The sequence below is a fragment of the Chrysemys picta genome, chromosome 16, assembly GCF_011386835.1.
Source record: "Chrysemys picta bellii isolate R12L10 chromosome 16, ASM1138683v2, whole genome shotgun sequence".
NCBI classification, from domain to species: Eukaryota; Metazoa; Chordata; order Testudines; family Emydidae; genus Chrysemys; species Chrysemys picta.
Genome location: NC_088806.1, coordinates 13,748,518 through 13,773,816, shown reverse-complemented (window position 1 = coordinate 13,773,816; position 25,299 = coordinate 13,748,518). Strand labels below are relative to the sequence as shown.

The 25,299-nt window shown below is 44.8% G+C and overlaps 2 protein-coding genes across 8 annotated transcripts in view; one reads left to right on the top strand and one right to left on the bottom strand.

The window, feature by feature from the left end:
* LOC135976036 (nascent polypeptide-associated complex subunit alpha, muscle-specific form-like) overlaps positions 1–25,299 on the top strand; it is a 1,165,876-nt gene that overhangs the window by 44,044 nt on the left and 1,096,533 nt on the right. The gene's annotated exons all lie outside the window — the stretch shown is intronic.
* FEZ1 (fasciculation and elongation protein zeta 1) overlaps positions 1–25,299 on the bottom strand; it is a 165,038-nt gene that overhangs the window by 30,127 nt on the left and 109,612 nt on the right. For all 7 annotated transcript variants that reach the window (XM_065570055.1, XM_065570057.1, XM_065570051.1 and 4 more), the window contains 2 exons: positions 18,687–18,767; positions 10,551–10,626 (listed from right to left, as the gene is read on the bottom strand). In XM_065570055.1, the coding sequence (XP_065426127.1) occupies positions 10,551–10,626; positions 18,687–18,767 (157 nt within the window). The remainder of the gene's footprint in view (positions 1–10,550; positions 10,627–18,686; positions 18,768–25,299) is intronic.

Here is a 25,299-nt window from a genome sequence, read left to right as displayed (position 1 = left end):
ATTTAAGCAGGTGGGAAGAAAACAAGAGAGAAGATGGGGGTGGGGGAAAGGAAAGAACCTAAATAAATAAACAAACTTTGCCAACTTCCCATTAATTTTCTGTTAAGTGAATTTTCTACTTTATGTGCTTATTTTTATTTAAAATAATATGCAAAACACCATGGGTTAGAGTCACAAAGGAATTTAGGCATGGCAACATTCTGTGTTTACATGCCTAACTTTTAGGAGCCTAGAAAATTACTGGGATTCACCAAGCCTGAGTTAGGTGCTCAGGGTTCCTATACAATGAATGGAGGGAGATAGGATCCTCTAAATGGGATTCACAAAAAACAGCACACTACCAGCTCTCTGCCTTAGCTAGCCAATGGTAGATAGCAAGGTGAGGGGTGTGTGCTAAGCCCCACTCCCCTCTCAGGGAGTTTAGAGTTTCCTTCGATTGGGAAATCTCAGCTACAAAACCTCTCTGGGAACTAGGCACCTATGCCAGTTTTTGCAAGAAGCAGGGGTAGGGAAGGATGATGGCAACAGCATCCTTCCTCATATTGTTTAGCCCCAGTGGACCCTGAGATGTGGGAGACTCCTGATTTAAGCCACCCTCACCTCCACACTCAAAGTGGAGAAGGGATCTGAACAGGGCTCCACTACTTCGGGACATGCCCTAACCACTGAGCTGTAGGATATTTTCTTTGTGGTCTTCCTCAGTCTCTTCTGAGGAATCACAGAAATGTTGGGCTGAAAGCGACCTTGAGAAGTTGTCTAGTCCAGCCCTCTTTACAAAGGCAGGACCAAGTAAACTACATTATCCCTGAGAGGTGTTTCTCCAACCTGTTCTTAAAAACCTCCAGTGATGGGGATTCCATAACTTCTCTGGGAAGCCTATTCCAAAGCTTAACTATCCTTAGTTAGAAATATCCTTATAGTTTTCCCAATATCTAATCCAAATCTCCCTTGTTGCAGATTAAGCTGATTACTTCTTGTTTTACTTTCAGTGAACATGGAGAACAATTGATCACTGTTCTCTTTATAACAGCCCTTAACATGTTTGAAGGCTGTTGGACTTTCTCCAATTTGTCCACATCTTTCCTAAAGTGTGGAGGCCAGACAATACTCCAGCTGAGGCCTCACCAGTGCTGAGTATAGTGGGACAATTACCCCCCAATATCTTACCTATGACAAGTATGTAAGAGAGGTAAATGGGAGGATCCCACAAGGATCTGTACTGGGATCAGTTCTGTTCAACATATTCATAAATAATCTGGAAAAAGGGGTAAACAGTGAGGTGGCAAAGTTTGTAGACGATACAAAATTACTCAAGGTAGTTATGTCCACAGCAGACTGCAAAGAGTTACAAAGGGATCTCACAAAACTGGGCAACAAAATGGCAGATGAAATTCAATGCTGATAAATACAAAGTAATGTATATTGGGAAACATAATCCCAACTATACATACAAAATTAGCTGTTACTCAAGAAAGATCTTGGAGTCATTGTGGATAGTTCTCTGAAAACATCTGCTCAATCTTCAGTGGCTGTCAAAAAAGCTAACAGAATGTTAGGAACCACGAGAAAAGGGATAGATAAGACAGAAAATATAATGCTACTATATAAAGTCATGCTACACCCACCCCTTGAATACGGTATACAGTTCTGGTCCCCCCCCCAATCTCAAAAAACATGAATTAGAATTGAATAAAGTGCAGAAAAGGACAACAAAAATGATATGGGGTATGGAACAGCTTCCATATGAGGAGAGATTAAAAAGACTGGGACTTTTCAGCTTGGAAAATAAATGACTGAGGGGGGATATGATAGAGGTCTATGAAGTCATGAATAGTGTGGTGAAAGAGAATAAGGAAGTGTTATTTATCCCTTCACATAACATGACAAATGATTAAAGGTCTAGAAAACATGACTATGAGGGAAGAATGAAAAGATTGGGTTTGTTTAGTCTGGAGAAGAGAAGAATGAGAGGGGGCATGATAACAGTTTTCAAGTATATAAAAGGTTGTTACAAGGAAGAGGGAGAAAAAAAAAGTGTTCTACTTAACTTCTGAGGATAGGACAAGAAGCAATGGGCTTAAACTGCAGCACGGGCACTTTAGGTTGGACATTAGGAAAAACTTTCTGTCAGGGTGGTTAAGCACTAGAATAAATTGCCTAGGAAGGTTGTGGAAACTCCGTCATTGGAGATTTTTAAGAGCAGGTTAGACAAACGCCTGTCAGGGATGGTCTAGATAATACTTAGTGCTGCCATGAGTGCAGGGACTGAACTAGATGACCTTCAAGGACCCTTCCAGTCTGACAATTCTGTGATTGAATGAACCAGGTGCCACCCAATAAAATAAATACATGGCAGGTTTAAAACTAATATAAAGAAGACTCCTTCACACAACACACAGACAACCTATGGAACTCATTCCCGGGGGTGCTGTAAAAGCCAAAAGCATAAATGGGTTAAAAAAATTAGGTAAGTCCATGGAGACTAGGTCCATCAGTGGCTATTAGCCAAGATGGTCAGGGACATAACCCCATGCTCTGAGTGTCCATAAACCTCTGTGTAAAGGTGTGAGACTCCCCCTTGTGGCACCTCCTGCTGGTCATTTTAGGGAATTAGCTCTTTTCCAGCCTGGGCACCCTCTGCAGGCCAGTGTCCCTCTTGTAGCTAGCTCTGTGTCCCTCCCAGACCCCAGTGCCCCTTTACCCTGGGACCACCCCCTGGCAATATCCCACCAGTCCCTATGGGTCTCCCCTCTCTGGGAAACCCCCAACCCTCTAATCCCCACCTTGCCTCAGTCTGGGCTACTGCCAGTCATCATCTAGCCCCCTGGGGCAGACTGCAGTGTAAAAGCCACTCATCATAGGCAAGGGGGTTCAGACCTGCTGCCTTCCAGTACCTCTATGGGCCTTGGACCAAGCCCAGCAACCTGGGGAGTTGCCAGCCTGGAGCTCCCCTGCTCCTCTGGCCTTTCTCCAGCCCTGCTTCACTTCCAGTACCCTTTCTGCAGGCAGCTAGGCTCTGCTCTCTCCTAGCCTGGAGAGCAACTTCTCTTTTGGGGCCTCTGGCTCATAGCCTTTTTATACAGGCCAGCTGCAGCCTGATTGGGGCGTGGCCCAGCTTCAGCCACTTCCCCAATCAGCCCAGCTTAGCTGCTCTCAACCACAACCTTCTCCCAGGGCTGACTTTAACCCCTTTTCCACTGGAGTGGGGGAGCCGCCCCACTACACTCTGACTGCTAGAAGCTGGGACTAGATGACAGGCGATGGATCACTCGATACATTGCCATTCTGTTCACTCCCTCCGAAACATCTGGCCCTGCTCACTGTTGGAAGATGGGATACTGGGCTAAATGGACCATTGGTCTGACCTAGTATGTCCATTTTTATGTTCTTACTCCAGAATGATATTATAACCCTCAGATCCTTTTCAGGAACACTACCCACCTACCCAGTTATTCTCCATTTTGTATATATGCATTTGATTTTTCCTTCCTAGATGTAATACTTTTAACTTATCTTTACTGAATTTCATCTTGTTGATTTCAAGACAATTCTCCAATTTGTCAAGATTATTTTGAATTCTAATCCTGTCTTTTAATGTGTTTGAATCCCCTCCCAGCTTTGTGTCATCCACAAATTTTATAAGCGTTCTCTCCACTCTGTTATCCAAGTATCAGAGGGGTAGCCGTGTTAGTCTGAATCTGTAAAAAGCAACAGAGGGTCCTGTGGCACCTTCTGTTAGTCTCAAAGGTGCCACAGGACCCTCTGTTGCTTTCTGTTATCCAAGTCATTAATGAAAATATTGAATAGTACCAGATCCAAGACTGACACACTAGATACCTTTTCCCAGTTTGAAAGTGAACCTTTGGTAACTACTCTTTGAGTAATGTTTTTCAACAAGCTAACCACTCATTTTCTAGTAATTTCATCTAGATGGCATTTCCCTAGTTTTCTTGTGGGAATGTCATCTCAGACTATATCAAAAGCCTTACTAAAATCAAGATATATCATGTCTATTTCTTCCCCACCCCCATCTACTGGTCAGTAACCCTGTCATAGAAGGAAATTAGGTTGTTTTGGAATTATTTATTTTTTGACAAATCTATGCTGGCTATTCCTTACACCCCTATTATCCTCTGGGTCAGTGGTTTTCAAACTGAGGCACACGAGCTCTCGTCAGGGGGGTACATGAGAAAAATCCTGTAATGGAGGACAATGCATTTTATTTAATAAGATTTAAAATGTAATCATAGATATATTATGACCCTATCTCAGATTGGGTATTATTATTAAGAAAGAGGTTCACAGCCTAAAAAGTTTGAAAACCCCAGCTCGAGGCGCTTACAAACTAATTGTTTAATACTTCGTTGCAGTATCTTTTCAGGTATCGAAATTAGGCAGACCCATCTATAACTTCCTTAGTCCTCTTTGTTCCCTTTGTTTGTCCTTCTCCAGTCCTCTGGGCCCTCACCCATCCTCCATGAGTTCTCGAAGATAATCACTAATTGTTCCGATATTGCTTCAGCAAGTCTCTGTATTCTAGGATGAATTTCATCAGGCCCTGTCGACTTGAATACATCTAACTTATCTAAATATTCTTTAACCTGTTCTTTCCCTATTCTGGCATGTGTTCCTTCCCTCTTGTTGTTAATATTAATTGTGTCAAGTATCTGGTCATAATTAATCTTTTTGTCCATGTTTCCACTTTTTCCTAGGATTCTTTTTTAATTTTCAAGTTATTATTGAGCCATATTGCTTCTTACTGTTCTTTCCGTCTGTCCTTCACCTTGGGATAATTTGCTGTTGTGCCTTTAATATTCCCACATCCCACACACATACACACTGTCTCTGTGTCTCTCTCTCTCACACACAGTCTCTATGTGTCTCACTCTCACACACACTGTCTCTGTCTTACACACACTGTGTCTCACACACACATACAGTCTCTCTCACATACACACACACTGTCTGTGTCTCACAAATATATGCACAGACTGTCTGTCTCACATATACACAAACACTGTCTCTCTCACACACTGTTTCTGTATCTCACACACACGCACACTGTCTGTCTCTCTCATGCACACATACAGTTTCTCTGTGTGTGTGTATGTGTGTGTAAGAGAGAGAGAGAGAGATACACACAGTCTCTGTCATACACACAGTCTCTCTAGGGTGACTGGATGTCCTGATTTTATAGGGACAGTCCCGATTTTGGGGACTTTTTCTTATATAGGCACCTATTACCCCTCATCCCTGTCCTGATTTTTTACACTTCCTATCTGGTCACCCTAAGTCTCACACATACACACACAGTCTCACTCTCTCACGCACACAAACACACTGTCTCTGTCTCACACACTCTGTCTCTGTCTCACATACGCAATGTCTCCGTCTGCCTCTCATTCACACACAGTCTCTGTGTCTCTCTCATGCACACACATACACACACTCTCTCTGTCACACACACATACACACCCATACATAGTCTGTGTCTCTTCTCACACACACTGTCTCACACACATACACACTATCTGTGTGTGTCTGTCTGTCTCTCATACACAAACCAACAAAATTGTCTGTTTCCTGGTAGTTTTGAATGTACTGGCATTGAAAGTCTGCATGCACTGCCGTGTTTGTTGTTAGGTTCTTATTTCTCTCACTTTTGAGTGATGAGTGTATATATGCATAGTTAAAGAGTGGATTGGGTGTGTTTGATCAAAAGCAGTTTTAGCCGTTGAGGAGATGTGAAGCACTTTAGTTGGATCTAATTGTTAGAGGGCTTTTAAAGTCCAACAATCTCACAAAAACATTTAGACCAACATTTTCAAGTAAACTCTGAGTTCCTCAATTTAAATTAAAGGACTGCACCATTTATCCTAATAATCTTGGAATTTTTTATGAACTAAAGAACTTTACAAGTTGTCATTGTTTATGTATTTATTTATTATATTCTAGCACATAGAAGCTGCAACCAAGATCAGAGCCTTATTGTATTAGACAGTGTACAAACAGGGGCCCTTATCTTACAAAGACTTAATACATGCACCTATCTTACAGTGTGTAAAGTGAAGCATATAAGCAAAGATTTGCAGGATCAGGGCCATAGAATAAGAGACAGTCCCTCCCCCCAAAGAACTCACAATCTAAATAGACAGGGCATACATGGAGTGGGACAAAGAATATAATATGCAAGCAAAGTGAATGGAGGTATAGTTTACAAATGTCATGTTAGTTCCGCAATTACTTCTTTTTATTAATTTTTGGATTTTTTTTCCCTATCTATATTCAATGAAGGCAGGAAGAGGTTTACTAAAAGGAAAAATAAGGGAAGGGAGAGGAGAGGGGGACATGGAGGATAGCTTGAGTGAGACGGTAGTGAAGAGACTTGAGGGAGATGGGGAGGGATTCCAGAGGGTAGAGCCAGAGCCAATCGTTAGAAGAAAGAATATGTCTAATGTAGAAAGCATATTCTCATGACAGCATCAATGTCCCATGGTGCCTGCTGCTGAAACTGCTTTTGTAGCTGCTTCAGCTGGCTTGAGTCGCTGTGCCCTGGAGTTTCTCTTTTCCCTGAGCCTACATGAGTAGGGGCTGGATAGGGCCTAGTGTCCCTAGAAGGGGGTTTCCCTTGCATAGTTCTCAGTTCGGCCTCGTCACCTTGCCACATCCACACACTCTGATGCTGCTGAAAATGCTACTGGTAGCTTAGCAGTTTACGCTTTTGAATCATTGAGAACTGTCTGGCATTGTTGCTGAAGAGAGGATGGTTGCCAGACTGCCACTCCCATCAACACCCATGAGAACTGTTTTCTAAATGGATACTCACAAAAAGGAAGAAAGGGATGAAGTGCAGAGAACCAGAGTTCACTTATTTGATCCTGCTTTCTTTCTATATCCTCTCTCTTTTTCTGATTTTTTCCCATTCTGGAGATCTACCTGGCAGCAGCATCCATACCATCCAAGGATGCTTGAAGAGTGGTTCTGGCCAATAATTGGCCCACTGAGATAATGGACTGCAATTGCTCCCTATGTAATGTATGCATATATAATTTATATTTGGCCAGGCCTGATAGTTCACGATCCTGAATTGCAGGGTTGCTGAAGAGTAGAACTTCCATCCAAAGTGATCCTGTCTCTTTTGGTCTCTGTCATATGGGGTAGACTTGGAAAAGTGTAGTCTACCCTGCTCATTTACTGCATCCACCACCTGGGAGTTAGGAGGAGGGTGTGAGAACAAAGAATCAGAATCCTTAGGGGGAACATAATACTTCTTAGCCACCCGTTTACACATTGGTGGAATGGCAGCAGGTATTTGCTTCGCAGTCTTAGCTTGATCCAGGAGTTTCTCACTAATGGGTAACACTGCCCTAGAGGTTGTTACTGACTGCAGGATATCCAACAGTTTGTGCTGTGAGTGAATCCTGAACCTCCTTGAGTGGAATCTGAAGAGTGTCAGCTACCCTATAGAGGTGTTGAAATTTCCAAAAATCATTGGTCATGGAAGGTGGTGAAGGCATAACTGCTTCCTCTGGAGATGAGGATGAAATAGGTGTTTGAGAGGTGACATCTTTATCTGCCCTGGCCTCCTGCTCCTCAAATGTTTTCCTCAATGGGAAGGCTGTTTTTGGAGGAGAGGACCATATGACTCTGCCCTCCCTATGTGATGGTTGTAATGGACTGGGGCATAGGCAGTCTGGTCTACTGGTCATGACTGGGTTGAAGTCTGCTCATCAGGAGGTGGTTGTCACTGTGCAGGAGCTGGAGGGATCGCAAGATCCAGGTTCTGTAAGCAAGAGTGACGGTCAGGCTGGGGTTGAAGACCAGAGATCAGAGGCAGTACCAGGTTAGAACTAAGAGTCAGGAATCAGGGTCAGAGTCAGGCTGGAGTTGAAGATTGGAGATCAGGAGATCACACAGGGTCTGACATTGCAGCAGGCTGAAGTCTGTGTGATTGCCCAGATGGCTTCCTGGGACAACTCCTGGCGTTAAATAGAGAGCTTGGAAATCAGAGGGCTGCAGGATACCATCACTCTGGGTCTCTTGGGCAGCATTTCCTGCCACACCTATCACAGTGCTCCCTGTCTGTGCCTCTGCATGGCCTCCTGGTGTCAGTGTGGGACTACCAGTCATCCCAGGCTCCGCAGATCTTGGTTCTAGTCCTGGGGTTCTTACACTGGTCCCAGTATGTCCATTGCGGGGGACCCACATAGGAGGGGGAGTTGCAGGCAGGCTTGGTTCCATCACCCTTGATGACAAGTGTGATCTTCCCTGTGACTGAACAGATATGTTGGAGAACTCTGAACAGAAATATAAGACACCAACTGGAAGTCTCCTTCATCCTCCTCAATATCATCCAATGGAGGAGCACCCACAGAAAAGGATGGAGAGTCCTGTTCTACCTGACGATGGGGACCCATGGTACTGACAGACACATGGTACCCACAAGAACTGAGGATTCCAGTTTTGTCCATTACAGACAGGTCCACAGATTATTAGAACTATTGGACCAGAGTGGAGCACCCATAGGGCAGTACTCAAAGAAGAACACACATTTCCATTTTCAGTCTCTTTTTACAAGTAAAGGAATGAAGGAGAGCAGCTTGAAAAAAATCATATGAAAAAATTTACTTTTCAGAGAAAAATTGAAGCAAAACATTTTTGTCTGAAAACTTGTAGTTTGAAACCGAAAAGTTAAATTTGGAAATGCCATCATGGTGTCTCTTGGAGTCTTAATTTTAGGTCCCTCATTCCGTTCTATGGGCCAGGCTACATGGCTAGTCTACAGCTCCGAAGATTCATCACAATTTCCCTAGAATTAAGTTTCTAAACTCAAAATATGCTGTGTTCTAAGTGTACTAGAAATAAAATATGGACAATCTACAAAATAGTTGCCATGGGCAATATATATCACATAGAGTTTGATGCCCAATTGTTTACAAATGACGGGTTGATTTTGAGTGTCTGAACTTGGGAAACCAAATTTGGGATACCCCAAATCAGTGGCTGCTTTGACAAATTGGGCCTGAATGATTTGTGGGTTCTCAAATTGACTTACTGTGTGATCTTGGACAAGTCATGTCATGTCCCTGTGACCATCTGTAAAACATGGGTGGTAATACTTCCCAATCCGTAGATGCTGGAACTTAGGGTGCTGTTAGAGGTGCTGGCTATAAGTGATTTCCATTATATAAAGGGTTTACAGTTTGGTTCAATAGCTCTCAGCACCCTCACTATAAAAATTGTTCCAGCACCTCTGTTGCAAGCCGGAGGTTTCAATCAGTAATGTTTGTAAAGCCCTTGGAATTCCTTTGATGGGAAGACAAAGTACAGTATGCTACATTATAGAGTGGTCAGATTCACTTTTGTTTTCTGTAACTTTCATTTCCTGTTTTCACTTCATGTGTTAAAGTTTCATCTTTCAATGATTCTTGTTAATCTTTCTGTCCACTTGGCATCCTATGGGGGAGGGAGGGCACACATGACAGATATTAATCATGTCGCTAATGCGCTGCTGGAAAGCGCTCTGGGACCATGGTGATGTGGGTGGGACAAGAATCTCTAGTGAACAGAATAGAAAGCCCTTAATTCAGGAGACTGTGAATGTAGGGTTGGTTGTTCTTCAAAGAACACTGAGAGATGTCTTCTATCTCAATAAAAATAATTTCTTAAATATAACATATGTTTTCAGCACAACCTGATGCAATTTTACACACTAATTAATTATGCAAAAAAAAGATTTTATCCTTGGTAACCTTTCTGGAAAGTTTTTTGGTACTAGAGACAAGCAGTTTTTGACACTGCTCACAAACTGTCACTTATACAGAAACTGTATAAAACAGCCATTCATAGCACTCCTTTCAGAAGAACAGGAGCCAGTGTTTGCTTCATTTAATACAATACACAGTTGCCATGGAAACACAGAAGGAACCGAAGGAGTTTCCCAGAATGTACCAGACTTGTCACAACATATCAGCCTTCTACTTTCTGTTCTAAGTTAGAGTTAGGGGCTAAATTCATTAACTAATAGATGTTGGATGTTTATGAAATACCTTTCAACCTACAAAATGTTCTTGCACATGCTATTTTTCCAGTATAGAAAGCTGGAAGTTAATTGCCAGCAAAAAGAAAAGTCTAATAGTTTGAAATCAGATAAATAAGGAAGAAGAAGGTTATTTGTTTGTAGGAATTTGAAAAACACCCTCTCCTTGTGCTATCCTGAAAGAACACAGCCTTTCTTGCCTTTTCTTATTTTGGCTAATGTCTCATTCAGCTCCGCTCTGAACATATAAGCCTGCAAATGAAACCCAGTGCATATGATTGTCATGAAATGTATACATTTCTTCAAAGAGAGCCTCAGTCCCACATCTGCTGGGATTTGGGATTTCTAGGTCAGAACCAAGCTCAGTAGAGTCAAAATGATAGAGGGTCTAATATCCTGCTGAATTTCACAAGTCCTTCTACACCCAAATGGCCCTATCACTGACAGACCCTAAAATGATACCGTAAAACGGCATTCTGATATAATATGTATGGCAAACCCAGGAACTTACTGTTTGTCAGCATCTGCAGATCTTCCACAGAGGGAGGCGACCCTTTCTTCTCATACGGAATAACCGTGTTCAAATACTAGAAAGGAATGACATGTACCATTATTCTCTCGCCATTGCAGGGCAAGCTAATGTGATGGAAGCATGAAACCAAATTGCTTACAGAATCGTGTGAGATATGAAAGAAACGAAATCAAACAAAAAACTCTACTAAGTAAAGAGGCTAGTGCTCTAGAAAATAATCTTCAATTCAATAATATTATATATTGGTATGACAAACTATGCAATTGGTAATGTTTGGAAAGCCCTTGGAATTCCTTTGATGGGAAGACGAAGTACGGTATACTGCATTATAGAGTGGTCAAATTCACTTTTGTTTTCAGTAACTTTCATTTCCTGTTTTCATTTCATGTGTTAAAGTTTCATCTTTCAGTGATTCTTGTTAATCTTTCTGTCCACTTGGCATCCTATGGGGGAGGGAGGACACACATGACAGACTGCCTATGCCCCAGTCCATTACAACCAGCAGCAATTCATCAGACCACTGGTACAATCAGATTCTGCAGTTTTCCGGCTCAATTTTTAATGGAAAGTCTTTATTTACTTTTGAACATCTAAAGAAACATTTTTCTTGGGGCTTTTCTACACAGGGACATCCAGGAAAATTAATCCAAATTAACTAAAGGTGTGAATTTGAAGTGGATTAGTTAAACATCCTTAAATCCCATGTAGATACTATTATTCAGAATTAAAGTGGCTTCAGTTTGGATTAAGTTTCCTGGATGTCCCCATGTAGACAAACTGTTACTCGCATTTATGTTTTGGTGTTGCAGGAGATGGTGTCTCTTAATTGATTGCACATTTCTTCCTGTTTCAGTTTTGTTACTGTAATTTTTTACTGTTATTTTCCACCTCAGGTTTATGGTCACTGATTCAGTAGTTGTTCTGTTTTTATTTTGCACTCATACTGGTGGCTTAGGTTTGAGAGCATCATTGAATCTGGGGTAGGGTTAGTTTGTTCTATAGGTCAGACAGAGTTGTGGGCACATGGAAGTGATCTTACAGACAAATGGATTATTTATTTCTTTGAATTCAGTTTTTAATCCTCTAGTGTGGGGCCTGTCAAATTTTTTCATGGTGTGAGCTATTTCTTGACAGAAATTGAAAACTCCTCTCACATTCATGAATGCAGAGACCCACCCCATTATGTAACATCTCTGTGAAGGCTACAGTAACTATTTATATGGAAAAGTCATATGAAGAAGGTATGTAGTGCATGTTTAGCTCTCTTCTAATGCAATCTTGCAGAAGGAAACAAGCCAAAAAGCCAGCACTATGTGCCTGATCCTGCACCCAATGAAGTCAATAGATAATCTTCTCCTGACTGTGGTAGAGCAAAATCAAACCCTATGTGACTATCCACCTCCCTCCAGACCACCGCTGGTCCACAGAGCAAAGCTTATGAACTATAGCTTTCTTGGGTTTGGGTGAATAGAGCATTTGTTGTTGTGGTTGTTTTATCTCTCTATTACTCTGAGTGTGTAGAGGGCTCTTTGTCCGGGACTGTTACTGTTAGGGCTTATCCAAAGCTCACTGAAGCCAGTGGGAATCTTTCCTTCAATATAGGCCTGGTCCACACTTAAAAGTTAGGTTGACATAGTTACAGTGCTCAGAGATGTGAAAAAATCACCCCCGCAAGAACTGTAGCTATACCAGTTTAACTCCCAATGTAGACACTGCTATACTGATGAAAGAAAACCCCCTTTTGCCTTTGTAGGAAGCATCTCTATTACAGATCCACTGCTAAAGTGCCCACAATGTAGACATAGCTTAGTGTGCTTTGGATCAGACCCCTGATGCAGTGCATGCAATGTCGAGCTTTACTGAACCCCGAGGGACAATCTTTTCAGCCTCAGTTGGATACTTCCAAAAAAATTAGGATCAGCTTAGTACAGCAATAAACCACACCATGGTATGCAGTAAATAGTAAGCTACTTGTGTACTAATTATAGGCATTTTGGCTTTGTGCCTAGAATCGCCAAAAACCTACTAATGCACATTCTCTATAATCACAATCGCTTCTTAAACTACATTTAAAATATTTTTTTAAAATTGAGTCAGAGTCATGGGAAGATTTCTATTTTCCATCACTAGCTAAAATAGGCCATAGCATAAAGAAAATGTTTAAAAAGTGGGGAAAGGAGTAGGAACACCATTTCTCTACAATTTTGACCAAATTCCCTACAAAAAAAATGCACCATCATTAAGAGAATTTCACAGTGGCACAATTAAGGATTTAAGAATCAAGCAGCATCAAAATTAAGGTTGCACACATAAGCTTAACTCTGCCCCCTTGTGCATATGTACTACAATACAGCCTGTAATTGCAGGATTATATAGTATATTGCAAGTAGCACAATATAATATATTTTTCTATAACCTTACATATATAGATGTTGATTTAGACTTTTAATATACATTTTTCTTATCTCTAGGGTATTGATTCTAAAAATTTTGATAGTGGACCATGTTTTGTACATTTCCTCGAGTAAAGCCGTCCTTAGCTTGAATTCAGGAGATAAGGCAACTAATTATGCAGTTAACTTTGTTGCATATTTACATGAGCTATATATGCTAGCAAATTTTCACTATCACTTTATGTTGTGGATTCTACAAATGCTATCCATGCATACCTAGTTATAGAAAAAATCCAGAAAAGTATCTAGCAAAACGATAGTTAAGATTACAGGTGTTCCCATTCCACCCCTTGTTTTTCAGTTGCTTTCAGTAACTTTCCAAACTTTTGGGGCTGAAGTTTTCCAGTCCTGAAGCATGATTCTTCATTGACCTTGTGTGCACACGGGCAAGGCAACTGCATAATGGGTATAAATATTTTAGTTCTCATCCACTTAGCACTCATTTTGCCTAGCGGAATTGGGCCACGTTTCTTTGCTCAAAGGTGAATATACAGGGAAAGTTTGATGGACGATGGCCAGCCATTTTGGGAAATGAAAGATTAGAAAAAATATTTTCTGATTATATAATTTTTTGCCACATTTTTGACAGCTTTTTCACCAAAAAGATGGGATACCGACGATGTCTAGGTAAATGGCAGGCGACCAGCTTGGCTTAACAGTGAAATCCTTGCTGATCTTAAACACACAAAAAAAGCTTACAAGAAATGGAAGACTGGACAAATGACCAGGGAGAAATATAAAAATATTGCTCAGGCAAGCAGGAGTGAAATCAGGAAGGCAAAATCACACTTGGAGTTGCAGCTAGCAAGAGATGTTAAGAGTAACAAGAAGGGTTTCTTCGGGTATGTTAGCAACAAGAAGAAGGTCAAGGAAAGTGTGGGCCCCTTACTGAATGAGGGAGGCAACCTAGTGACAGACGATATGGAAAAAGCTAATGTACTCAATGCTTTTTTTGCCTCTGTCTTCACAAACAGGGTCAGCTCCCAGATTGCTGCACTGGGCAGCACAGCATAGGGAGGAGGTAACCAGCCCTCTTTGGAGAAAGAAGTGGCTCAGGACTATTTAGAAAAACTGGATAAGCACAAGTCCATGTGGCCAGATGTGCTGCATCCGAGGGTGCTAAAGGAGTTGGCAGATGTGATTGCAGAGCCATTGGCCATTATCTTTGAAAACTCATGGCAATCGGGGGAGGTCCCAGATGATTGGAAAAAGGCTAATGTAGTATCCATCTTTAAAAAAGGGAAGGAGGAGGATCTGGGGTACTATAGGCCTGTCAGCCTCACCTCAGTCCCTGGAAAAATCATGGAGCAGGTCCTCAAGGAATCAGTTCTGAAGCACTTAGAGGAGAGGAAAGTGATCAGGAATAATCAGCATGGATTCACCAAGGGCAGCCATGGCTGACTAACCTAATTGCCTTCTATGATGAGATAACTGGCTCTGTGGATGAGGGGAAAGCAGTAGACGTGTTATTCCTTGACTTTAGCAAAGCTTTTGATACAGTCTCCTACAGTATTTTTGCTGGCAAGTTAAAGAAGTATGGGCTGGATGAATGGACTATAAGGTGGATAGAAAGCTGGCTAGATCGTTGGGCTCAACGGGTAGTGATCAATGGCTCCATGTCTAGTTGGCAGCTGGTATCAAACAGAGTGCCCCAAGGGTTGGTCCTGGGGCCGGTTTTGTTCAATATCTTCATTAATGATTTGGAGGATGGCGTGGACTGCACCCTCAGCAAGTTTGCAGATGACACTAAACTGGGAGGAGTGGTTAGATACGCTGGAGGGTAGGGATAGGATACAGAGGGACCTAGATAAATTAGAGGATTGGGCCAAAAGAAACCTGACGAGGTTCAACAAGGACAAGTGCAGAGTCCTGCACTTAGGACGGAAGAATCCCATGCACTGCTACAGACTAGGGACTGAATGGCTAGGCAGCAGCATTCCAGTGCTTCACCACTCTCCTAGTGAAATAGTTTTTCCTAATATCCAACCTAGACCTACCCCACTGCAACTTGAGACCATTGCTCTTTGTTCTGTCAGCTGCCACCACTGAGAACAGCCGAGCTCCATCCTCTTTGGACCCCCCCTTCAGGTAGTTGAAGGCTTCTATCAAATCCCCCCTCACTCTTCTCTTCTGCAGACTAAATAACCCCAGTTCCCGCAGCCTCTCCTCATAAGTCATGTGCCCCAGCTCCCTAATCATTTTCGTTACCCTCCGCTGGACTCTCTCCAATTTGTCCACATCCTTTTTGTAGTGGGGGGCCCAAAATTGGATGCAATACTCCAGGTGTGGCCTCACCAGTGCCGAACAGAGGGAAATAATCACTTTCCTTGGTCTGGTCGCAACGCTTCGACTAATACAGCCCAATATACTGTTAGCCTTCTTGGCAACAAGGGCACACTGTTGACACATATTCAACTCTCATCCACTGTAATCCCCAGGTCCTTTTCTGCAGAACTGCCGCTTAGTCAGTCAGTCCCTAGTCTGTAGCAGTGCATGGGATTCTTCCGTCCTAAGTGCAGGACTCTGCACTTGTCCTTGTTGAACCTCATCAGATTTCTTATGGTCTAATCCTCCAATTTGTCTAGGTCACTCTGGACCCTATCCCTACTCTCCAGCATATCTATCTCTCCTCCCAGCTTAGTGCCATCCGCGAAATTGCTGAGGGTGCAATCCATCCCATCATCCAGATCATTAATGAAGATGCTGAACAAAACATTTTGGGTTGTAGAATGGTATTGCATCACCTTCAGCACAAGGACTGTAAAGTAGTTCAGCAGCCATAACAACAGCGAGCCAGGCTAATCAACAACTATGGTAAATTCACAATCTAACTCTTATTTTGTTGATTTACATCAAGAGAGGACTAGGATGGTCCAGACGCTCAGGCTTTACCCTGTCCGAGTTAATTTCATCCTACATAGCAGGCCCCTTTTGTTTAACAAATAGTTCCACATTATGGACTTTATTTTTAAGTAATTTTTCTTTTAACCATCTAGGGAATTAATTTAGAAAAACAATGGTAAAAACCCAGGCATTGTTACTGAGTGAAGTACTCACAAGTTAGGAAAGGCCATAATCTTAACCCTGCCCCCTAGTGTGTATGCATCTTTATGACACGGTCATTAATCACATGATCATGCACTATTATTTCTGCCTCACTCCTGCCTCTTTCCATATGCAGGGTGAATGGTGCACAGTGAATGAGCAGGACTCATGTGGAATCACACCTCATTTTGGGTCAAACTCTCAGAAAAAATGTCTCCTGCAATGTGAAAAGTGGCAGGAGGGAATGTTTTATGAAGAAACCTCCACAAGGTTTCTTATTCAGAAAGTAGTCCATAGCATGTCATTGGAGGGAATGGGATCTGGCACTCCAGGGTAGATGCCAATAAGCACACCATGAAATGTGGTGGATACATTGGGTACCATATGGACCACCAGCTTGGCCAGGGCCATCTGCATGGAGGTCTTGTGTCCTTTCACTGGATCTAACCCTTGTGAAACTCTCCCCAGGCAGCACAGATCCATCCAACGTATGCTATCAGAGATCTTCAACCCCTAACACCAGCTTGGAGGCTCCTGGGGCCCCACAAGAGAGCCACAGAAGACTTAAACCAGCCTAAAGGTGTACTAATTTTCTGGATAACTTCTCTGGAGGCTGGAAGATTCATAGATTCATAGATTCATAGATTCTAGGACTGGAAGGGACCTCGAGAGGTCATCGAGTCCAGTCCCCTGCCCGCATGGCAGGACCAAATACTGTCTAGACCATCCCTGATAGACATTTATCTAACCTACTCTTAAATATCTCCAGAGACGGAGATTCCACAACCTCCCTAGGCAATTTGTTCCAGTGTTTAACCACCCTGACAGTTAGGAACTTTTTCCTAATGTCCAACTTAGACCTCCCTTGCTGCAGTTTAAACCCATTGTTTCTGGTTCTATCCTTAGAGGCTAAGGTGAACAAGTTCTCTCCCTCCTCCTTATGACACCCTTTTAGATACCTGAAAACTGCTATCATGTCCCCTCTCAGTCTTCTCTTTTCCAAACTAAACAAACCCAATTCTTTCAGCCTTCCTTCATAGGTCATGTTCTCAAGACCTTTAATCATTCTTGTTGCTCTTCTTTGGACCCTTTCCAATTTCTCCACATCTTTTTTAAAATGCGGCGCCCAGAACTGGACACAATACTCCAGCTGAGGCCTAACCAGAGCAGAGTAGAGCGGAAGAATGACTTCTCGTGTCTTGCTCACAACACACCTGTTAATACATCCCAGAATCATGTTTGCTTTTTTTGCAACAGCATCACACTGTTGACTCATATTTAGCTTGTGGTCCACTATAACCCCTAGATCCCTTTCTGACGTACTCCTTCCTAGACAGTCTTTTCCCATTCTGTATGTGTGAAATTGATTTTTCCTTCCTAAGTGGAGCACTTTGCATTTGTCTTTGTTAAACTTCATCCTGTTTAACTCAGACCATTTCTCCAATTTGTCCAGATCATTTTGAATTATGACCCTGTCCTCCAAAGTAGTTGCAATCCCTCCCAGTTTGGTATCATCCGCAAACTTAATAAGCGTACTTTCTATGCCTATATCTAAGTCGTTGATGAAGATATTGAACAGAGCCGGTCCCAAAACAGACCCCTGCGGTACCCCACTCGTTACGCCTTTCCAGCAGGATTGGGAACCATTAATAACAACTCTCTGAGTACGGTTATCCAGTACGGAAGGAGACATACTGTAATGCCATAGCATAAGGAGCTCTTGAAGAGATCACAGAGTATTTAGGAAATAAGAACCACTCTAGTTTTTGATGGTTTAGATTATTTCAGAACTAAAATGTGCTCATAATGGAGGACATAGTCTGAGTCAGTTCACTAAGCACTGGAGAGAGACAGGAAAGCAATGCAAATCTTCTAATGTTGAAATGAAGGGCTGAGCCAAGGAGCACAGGAAACAGGAGTGAGACCTCAGATGAGCAGTGTGCAGTGTCTTTCTTCCAAATGTCTTTTCCTCACACTCTGATTTCTTTCAGAATTCCAGACAGAGCAGTTTGAATGACCCCATACAGATAATATTGGCCATGATGTAGCTCCATTTTTGGTTACTGAATCCTTCTTTTAAAAGGTCATTATTCATAAGCATTCACCAAATCCTGCGGATGAATTATTTTCAGACTATTGACTAATCACAAACTGTTCATTTCAACTATTTGCCCTTTGTTTTATGTGGTTGGTCATCTAAATCACACAGTATTGTTTCTGCTTCCTGTTTGGATGAGTGAAACTTTTTAAAAAGAAGAATGACTAGTGCCTAGTGAATAATGAATCACAAATTTTCTGACATGACTTTTCAGACGAGCAGTCCTTCATACTAAATTGTCGGAAAGATTTAGGATTTGCACACAATTTCTAAAATACCAGCAGTGCCTGAATACTCATGAAAAATGGAAACCATGAGCCCAAAAGTCATCACAAACCAAACTAAGCACTTTTATTTGCAAAAATATTTGTAAATCAATTGGTTTAATATCAGCCGACTCTGTTCAAAACCTAGCTATCTTCTTCAAATTAAATAGTAGAAATCTTTATGTTTATCAGAAGAAATGTTATGCATCCACTCCTGTGAGTACCTGATCTATGCAGAGGACTTTACACACACCTGTTTATCAGTTGCTGAGTTCCCAAATGTCTGCCAAATACCAGTCTGCAAGATATTAGAGATTCCTTCCATACTGAATCGCTGCATAGAAGAGAAAACATCTGATTTACGCAGTGCTAGAAGAGCAGGCAGAGGTACTGCCTAGTGTGGCATGCAGTGTTTACAACATTTTAACATTTTATCATTTCTAATGAATGCCCTCACTAAAAGATCAGTTTTTTTCTTCTCAGTAACAGAATGCTGTTCTTTGCAGCATAGTCTGAGAAGTGGCTAGGTTAGAACATTGTGGCTTTAGCACCATCCGTCAACTCCTTGTGTCTCATCATCCAACTAATGTGTCATTTTACCTTCCCTTCTTTTTACGTTTATCGGTTTTTCAATGTCCTTCCTAAGAAGATGTGATCCCCTGGGCCAGAGAGAGAAAGGGATAGAAGGTGAGAACAACTTTGTAGACACACACAGGCAATTGAACCTGCATCTCCCACATCCCAGTTGAGTGCTCCAGCCCCTGGGCTCTAAGTAGGGTGACCAGACGTTCCGATTTTATCGGGACTGTCCCGATATTTGCTTGTTTGTCCCATGTCCTGACCAGACAAACAAACAATTTTGCCCTCCGCTCTCGCCCCCCCCACCCCGCCCCGACTCCACCCCCTCCTTTCCCCATTGGATCCCTCCCCAAATCCCCGCCCCCAGCCCTGCCCCCTCACTGCCCCATTGGATCCCAAGCCGGGCCTGGGGAGGAGACACCCCTGTGCAGCAGCCTAGGCACACGGGCCATGGCTGGCCGGGGGCCGGGGCCGGGAGCGCTGCAGTGCAGCACGGAGGCTGCTCCAGCCCTGCAGCCCACGGGGCAGCGCAGTGGGTCCGGGGGCAGCGTGGAGCGAGCAGGGCCCGGGGGGGCAGCATGGCCCGGGGGCGTGGGCCGCCCGCCGGAGACACGCGGCAGAGAGGGGCTGCGGGGGTGAGACTTGTCCCAGGCGGGGCAGCCAGCGGACAGGGGCGAAGAGCCGGCCGGGGTCCCCCAAACCGATAAACTTCCCCACTGCTGCCGGGGAGCCCTGCGCCTCTCCCGCTCGGCTGCGCTCCAGCAGCTTGCCCCGCCAGGAAGGAGCCACTGGAGCGCAGCCGAGCGGGAGAGGCACGGGGCTCCCCGCCGGTGGCAGGATGCGCCGCATGTGACCGGGACGGGCCGGGGGGCGGAAGGCTCCGCGGGGAAGGCAGTGCGTGCGGCCGGGATGCTGTGTGTGATCCGGTGGCGCGGCTGGGGCCTGCTAATGCCCCCGGCCCCTGCGAAACTGCTTTTTTTGTTGTTGTTCCGCTGCCGTTTTTTGTTGTTGTTGTTGTTGCTCCGTTGCTGCCCCCCTCTTTGCGTCCCGATATTTCATCCCTGTGATCTGGTCACCCTAGCTCTAAGTTATAAAGAGGGCAGCACCACCTGGTCCTCTGCTTGCTAAAATGGCATAGGCACCTAACTCCAGGTGGTTTCGTAGCTGAGAATCGCGAGCACAGAGAAACACCTAGATTAGCCTCAACTGAGGTGCTTATCTCCATGAGCACAGACTCCTCTGATCAGCATCTCCCATCAGCTAGCTTAGGTGGGAAGCCATCTAGGATGCTGACCTTTGTGAATTACTGCATAATCTCTTCCAATTCATTGTATAGTATAGAAGCCTAGGCTGCCAACTCAGGCTTTGTGAATCCCAGTGATTTTGGAGTCACCTAAAAGTTAGGTGCTGTGATGCTCAGCATTACAATGCCTAACTTCTTCTGTGATTCCAGCCCTGTTTGCTTTAGAGAAGAGATGAGTCAGAGGGGATACCATAAAGCTTTACAAATCTATGAATGGTCCAAGGAAGGCAGAGTGGGCACGTCTATTTCCCATGAGGCAAGAACAATGGGACACAAGAATGAATCTTAAAGGTGACAAATTTAAAACTTGTAAAAGGAAACACAATCCAAAGGTTGGAAGCTGAAGCTAGACAAATTCAAACTGGAAATAACGTGTACATTTTTAACAGTGAGGATTATTAACCACTGGAACAATTTACCAAGAGGCATACTAGATTTTCCACTATGAACAACTTTTAAATCAAATTTGGATGTTTTTCTAAAAGCTGCTCTAGGAATTATTTTGGGGAAGTTCTACGGCCTGTGTTATACTAGATGATAACTAGTCCGTCTGTGTTAGACTAGATAATCACAGTGGTCCCTTTTGGCTTTGGAATCTATGACATATATTTTTACACAATGCACAATTAACCTGTGGAAGACATTGCCACAAGACATCACTGACATCAAAAGACTAGCAGAGTTCAAAAAAGGACGACAAACTTTGGTTGATGCAAGTTATGTCAGTGTACAGCTGCCACAGTTAGCATATTGCTTGTGCTTGTACATACTTGGCTGCCTGCGCTGGCACGTCGCATGCTCTCTAGGAGTATTTATATCCATGCAAAGGGCAGTGCACCATGAGTAGGTACCCCAGTATGCCAGTGTGACCCTAACAGCATCCCAGTGCAAGAGGGCCAGGGGTCACTGGTATCTGTTAGTGAGTTTCAGATCATCTGGCCTGCTCAGTGTACCCCAATTCACTAATGCCATAATCTGTCAAAAGATAGCATGTAAAATATCAATATAAAGCAATAACACACTGATTATTAATATTCTTGCATGGTGTATGTATGGTAAATGCCCAAATGGACCATACCAATATGAAGGAATGTGGAACTAAACTGTGTTTACCAGACAAGTCTGGGGAATTGGATAAACAAGTTTCTCTCAGAAAAAGGACAGACCAACGCCTCCAGCCAGGTGTCACAGAAACAATTGGCAATCACATGTCAAGTGGACATTGATTTGCACTTTAGCAAACACCAATGGGGGAAGAAGCCAGATGGAATCTCCTTCATCAGCAGACTCCATGCCACCTTCTGCAAAGCTTGAATGAACTTTACTTTGGGGGTAACCTTCAGAAGAATCCATTTCAAAGGTTCACTGGATTATAAAAGACAGGTACAAAGAACCCCAAGTTATCATTCACCTAAGAAGACAAAGAGACAGAGAACTTTGGGGAGGGATAGCTCAGTGGCTTGAGCATTGCTCTCCTAAACCTAGGGTTGTGAGTTCCATCCTTGAGGGGGGCCACTTAGGGATCTGAGGCAAAATCAGTACTTGATCCTGCTAGTGAAGGCAGGGGGCTAGACTCAATGACCTTTCATGGTCCCTTCCAGCTCTAGGAGATAAGATATCTCCATTAATTTTTTTTTGTTTGGACTTTTATAGAAAATCCTGACAAAGGGGGAGGAATATCCTTCCACCTTGCTGGGAAGTGGTTTGGGAAGAATCTTATCTTGAACCAGGACTGTAGCATTCTTAAATCTTAATATCTAAAAAGCGTTTTTCACTTTGATTTGCTTGTACCATTTATAAGTCTAGTCTTTATACTTGATCTCATGTGAAATCCTATTTCCTTTTGTTTTACTTTTAATCTAAATCAATCCAGTGCCGTTTGAACTGAAGTGATTATTAACTCCAGTTAAAGTGGTAAGCTATGCAGTTTGTCTCTTTAGAGGAGCAAGAGAACCATATTATCCCTCTGAATGGTCCAGCAAAGGGCTGGACATTGCAGATCACATGGTTTGGGGGAAAATCCAGAGTGAGTGATGTTGGGGTCATCTTGCCAGGTGAAACCAAGGCTGGTGGAGGCCAGAGTGTTGCTGTGGTGCAAGAACCAGGCTGCTGGAGTCAGAGTTGTTGGTCCAGAGAGGCTTATCACACACAGACACTCAGTGCATGTTTGTATGCTGCCTGGAAGCTACAGCAGCAGAGCATTTTACAAGGCACTGAGGATTATAAAGCAGATGCTGACAACCAAGCCGGTCTGGATTGCACCCCACAATGTGACAGCCACATGCCACCATCCAGCACAATGCCTTCTGGGAAGTTTTTGCACTGTGTTGTGGGGTAAAATGAGTTACACAGGTAACTCTGGGAAATTGGGGTCAAGCTCCCATCATGCAACTTTTTCCATTGCATAATGCTATCTCTTTCCCATGATTTTTACACCTTTGTTAAGATCCCACAAGCCGGCATAGCACTGTTCAGTGTCCACCATCTTTGACAGAAGCATGGACCCGACACAGCTCTGAACTATTCTCATGAGTGTTGCAAATACAGGACACATGTGTGACGAACTGGGACTGTTCTTGCTGGGGTGTGTGAATGCTGACAGGCGAGTGTGGCTAGGATGGTCTGCATCGGGGGAGGGGAGTCTGCCCGAGGGAACATACCTGAGCTTGTAACATGAGAACCCAGGAAGGGGTTGGAGGCCAGGTGACTCCGGGGCCCGGGAAACTGAACAAAGGCTGTGGGAGGGGTCGCGGAAGGGAGAGTGCTGGAAGCGAGCTGGAGAGATGGCTGGGAGGCAGAGATGGCTCTGACCCCCCAAAGGGGGGTGGGCTGGAATGCCCTGGGACCCCAAGCTGGACTTAACTGAGGGGGTCCTGTTGTCTGCGCCTGCAAGACCTGTCTTGGACTGTATTCCTGTCATCCAAATAAACCTTCTGCTTTACTGGCTGGCTGAGAGTCATGGTGAAACGCAGGAAGCCGGGGGTGCAGGGCCCTGAGTCCCCCAATACTTGCTAAAGGACACAGCGAAAAACAATTCAAGGTTCTTAGTGGCATTCACAGAGCAGCTTCACACAGCGGAGCAATACTTCTGGGCCTGAGAAACAAGCACTAACTGGTGGTATCACCTCATAATGCAGGTTTGGGATGATGAGCAGTCAGAATTTTCAGATGCAAAAAGCCAATTCCAGGATCTGTGCCTGAGCTCGCCGCAGCCTTCCAGCACATAGACACCAGAATGAGAACTGTGTTGACAGTTGAGAAGCAAGCGGTGATCACACTCTTGAACAGGGATGGGCAAACTTTTTGGCCCGAGGGCTACATCAGGGTTGCAAAACTGTATGGAGGGCCAGGTAGGGAAGGCTGTGCCTCCCCAAACAGCCTGGACCCCGCCCCCATCCGCCCCCTCCCACTTCCCACCTCCTGACTGCCCCCCTCAGAACCCCCAACCCATCCAATACCCCCACTCCTTGTCCCCTGACTGCCCCCTCCCGGGACCCCCTGCCCCTAACAGCCGCCCGGGACCCCTCCCCCTTTCTAATCCCCCTTCTCCCTGTCCCCTGACTGCCCCAACTCCTATCCACACCCCCACCCCCTGACAGGTCCTCCCACGCCTATCCAAGTGCCCCCTTTTCCTCATCCCCTGACCACCCCCATAACCTCTGCCCCCCTACTCCCTGTCCCCTGACTGCCCCCGGGACCTCCTGCCCTTTATCCAACCCCCCCTGCTCCCCATCCCCTTACCATGCCGCTCAGAGCAGGAGGAGCTCTCAGCCCCACCGCCCGGCTGGAGTCAGCCACACTGCCAGAGCGCTGGCAGCACGGCAAGCTGAGGCTGCGTGGGAGAGGGCACATCAGGGGAGGGGATGAGGGCTAGCCTCCCCGGCCAGGAACTCAAGACCTGGGCAGGATGGTCCCACGGGCCAGATGTAGTCCACGGGCCATAGTTTGCCCACCTCTGCTCTAGAAGCTTGCAATGCCGGATTGCTAACTGTCAGAGGGAAATCATTCTGGAGTTGGAAAATGCACAGTGGGGGAAGCTGTCATGCAGTTGGATAGGGCCATTAATCGTGTCCTGCTATGTAGGACTGCAACTCTCAGGCCATGTCTACACTGGCCATTGAATGACAAAACGTTTGTCTTTTAGAGGTGTTAAACCCCCTGCCCCGAAAGACAAAAGTTTTGCTGTGGCAAGTGCCAGTGTGAACAGCGCGTTGTCGGCAGGAGCGCTCTCCTGCCGACAATGCGAATGCCACTCACTGGGGGTAGAAGTTTTTTGTCAGCAGGAGAGCCGACAAACAGCAGTTACACTGCATGACTTTTAGTGGCACAGCTTTGGGGACACAGTCATCAGGGCCGGCTCTAACTTTTTTGCTGCCCTAAGCAGCAAAAAAAAGCGCCACCCCGCTGAGCCCCCCCGCCGAGCACCACGCCACCGGAAACCCCCCCCGAGCGCCGCGCCCCACGCCGCCCCCCCCCCGAGCACCGCGCCACCGGAACCCCCCCTGAGCGCCGCGCCCCGCGCCCCCCCGCCGAGCGCCAAACCGCCGGAACCCCTCCCTGAGCGCCGCACCCGGTGGCGCCCCCCCGCCGCACAGCTGGAGTGCCCCCCGCCAAGCACCGCACCGCCAGAGCACCCCCCCCCGGAATGCCGCGCCGCGCTGCCCCCCGCCACCCCAAGATTGGCCGCCCCTTACCAGGTGCCGCCCCAAGCATGTGCTTGGTTGCCTGGTGCCTGGAGCCGGCCCTGACAGTCATGTCGCTAAAAGCTGTGTAGTTTAGACATAGCCTCAGAAATATGCAGAACATAGTGGACTGATTTGCAACAGTGCGGTTCCTGAACTATGGTGGAGCAATAGACAGCACACATATCCCTGTTTTGGCACCAGACCACCTTCCTATAGCATACATCAACAGAAAGCGCTACTTTTCTATGGTTATGCAAGACTTGGTGGATCTCCAGGGATGCTTCACCAATATTAGTGTG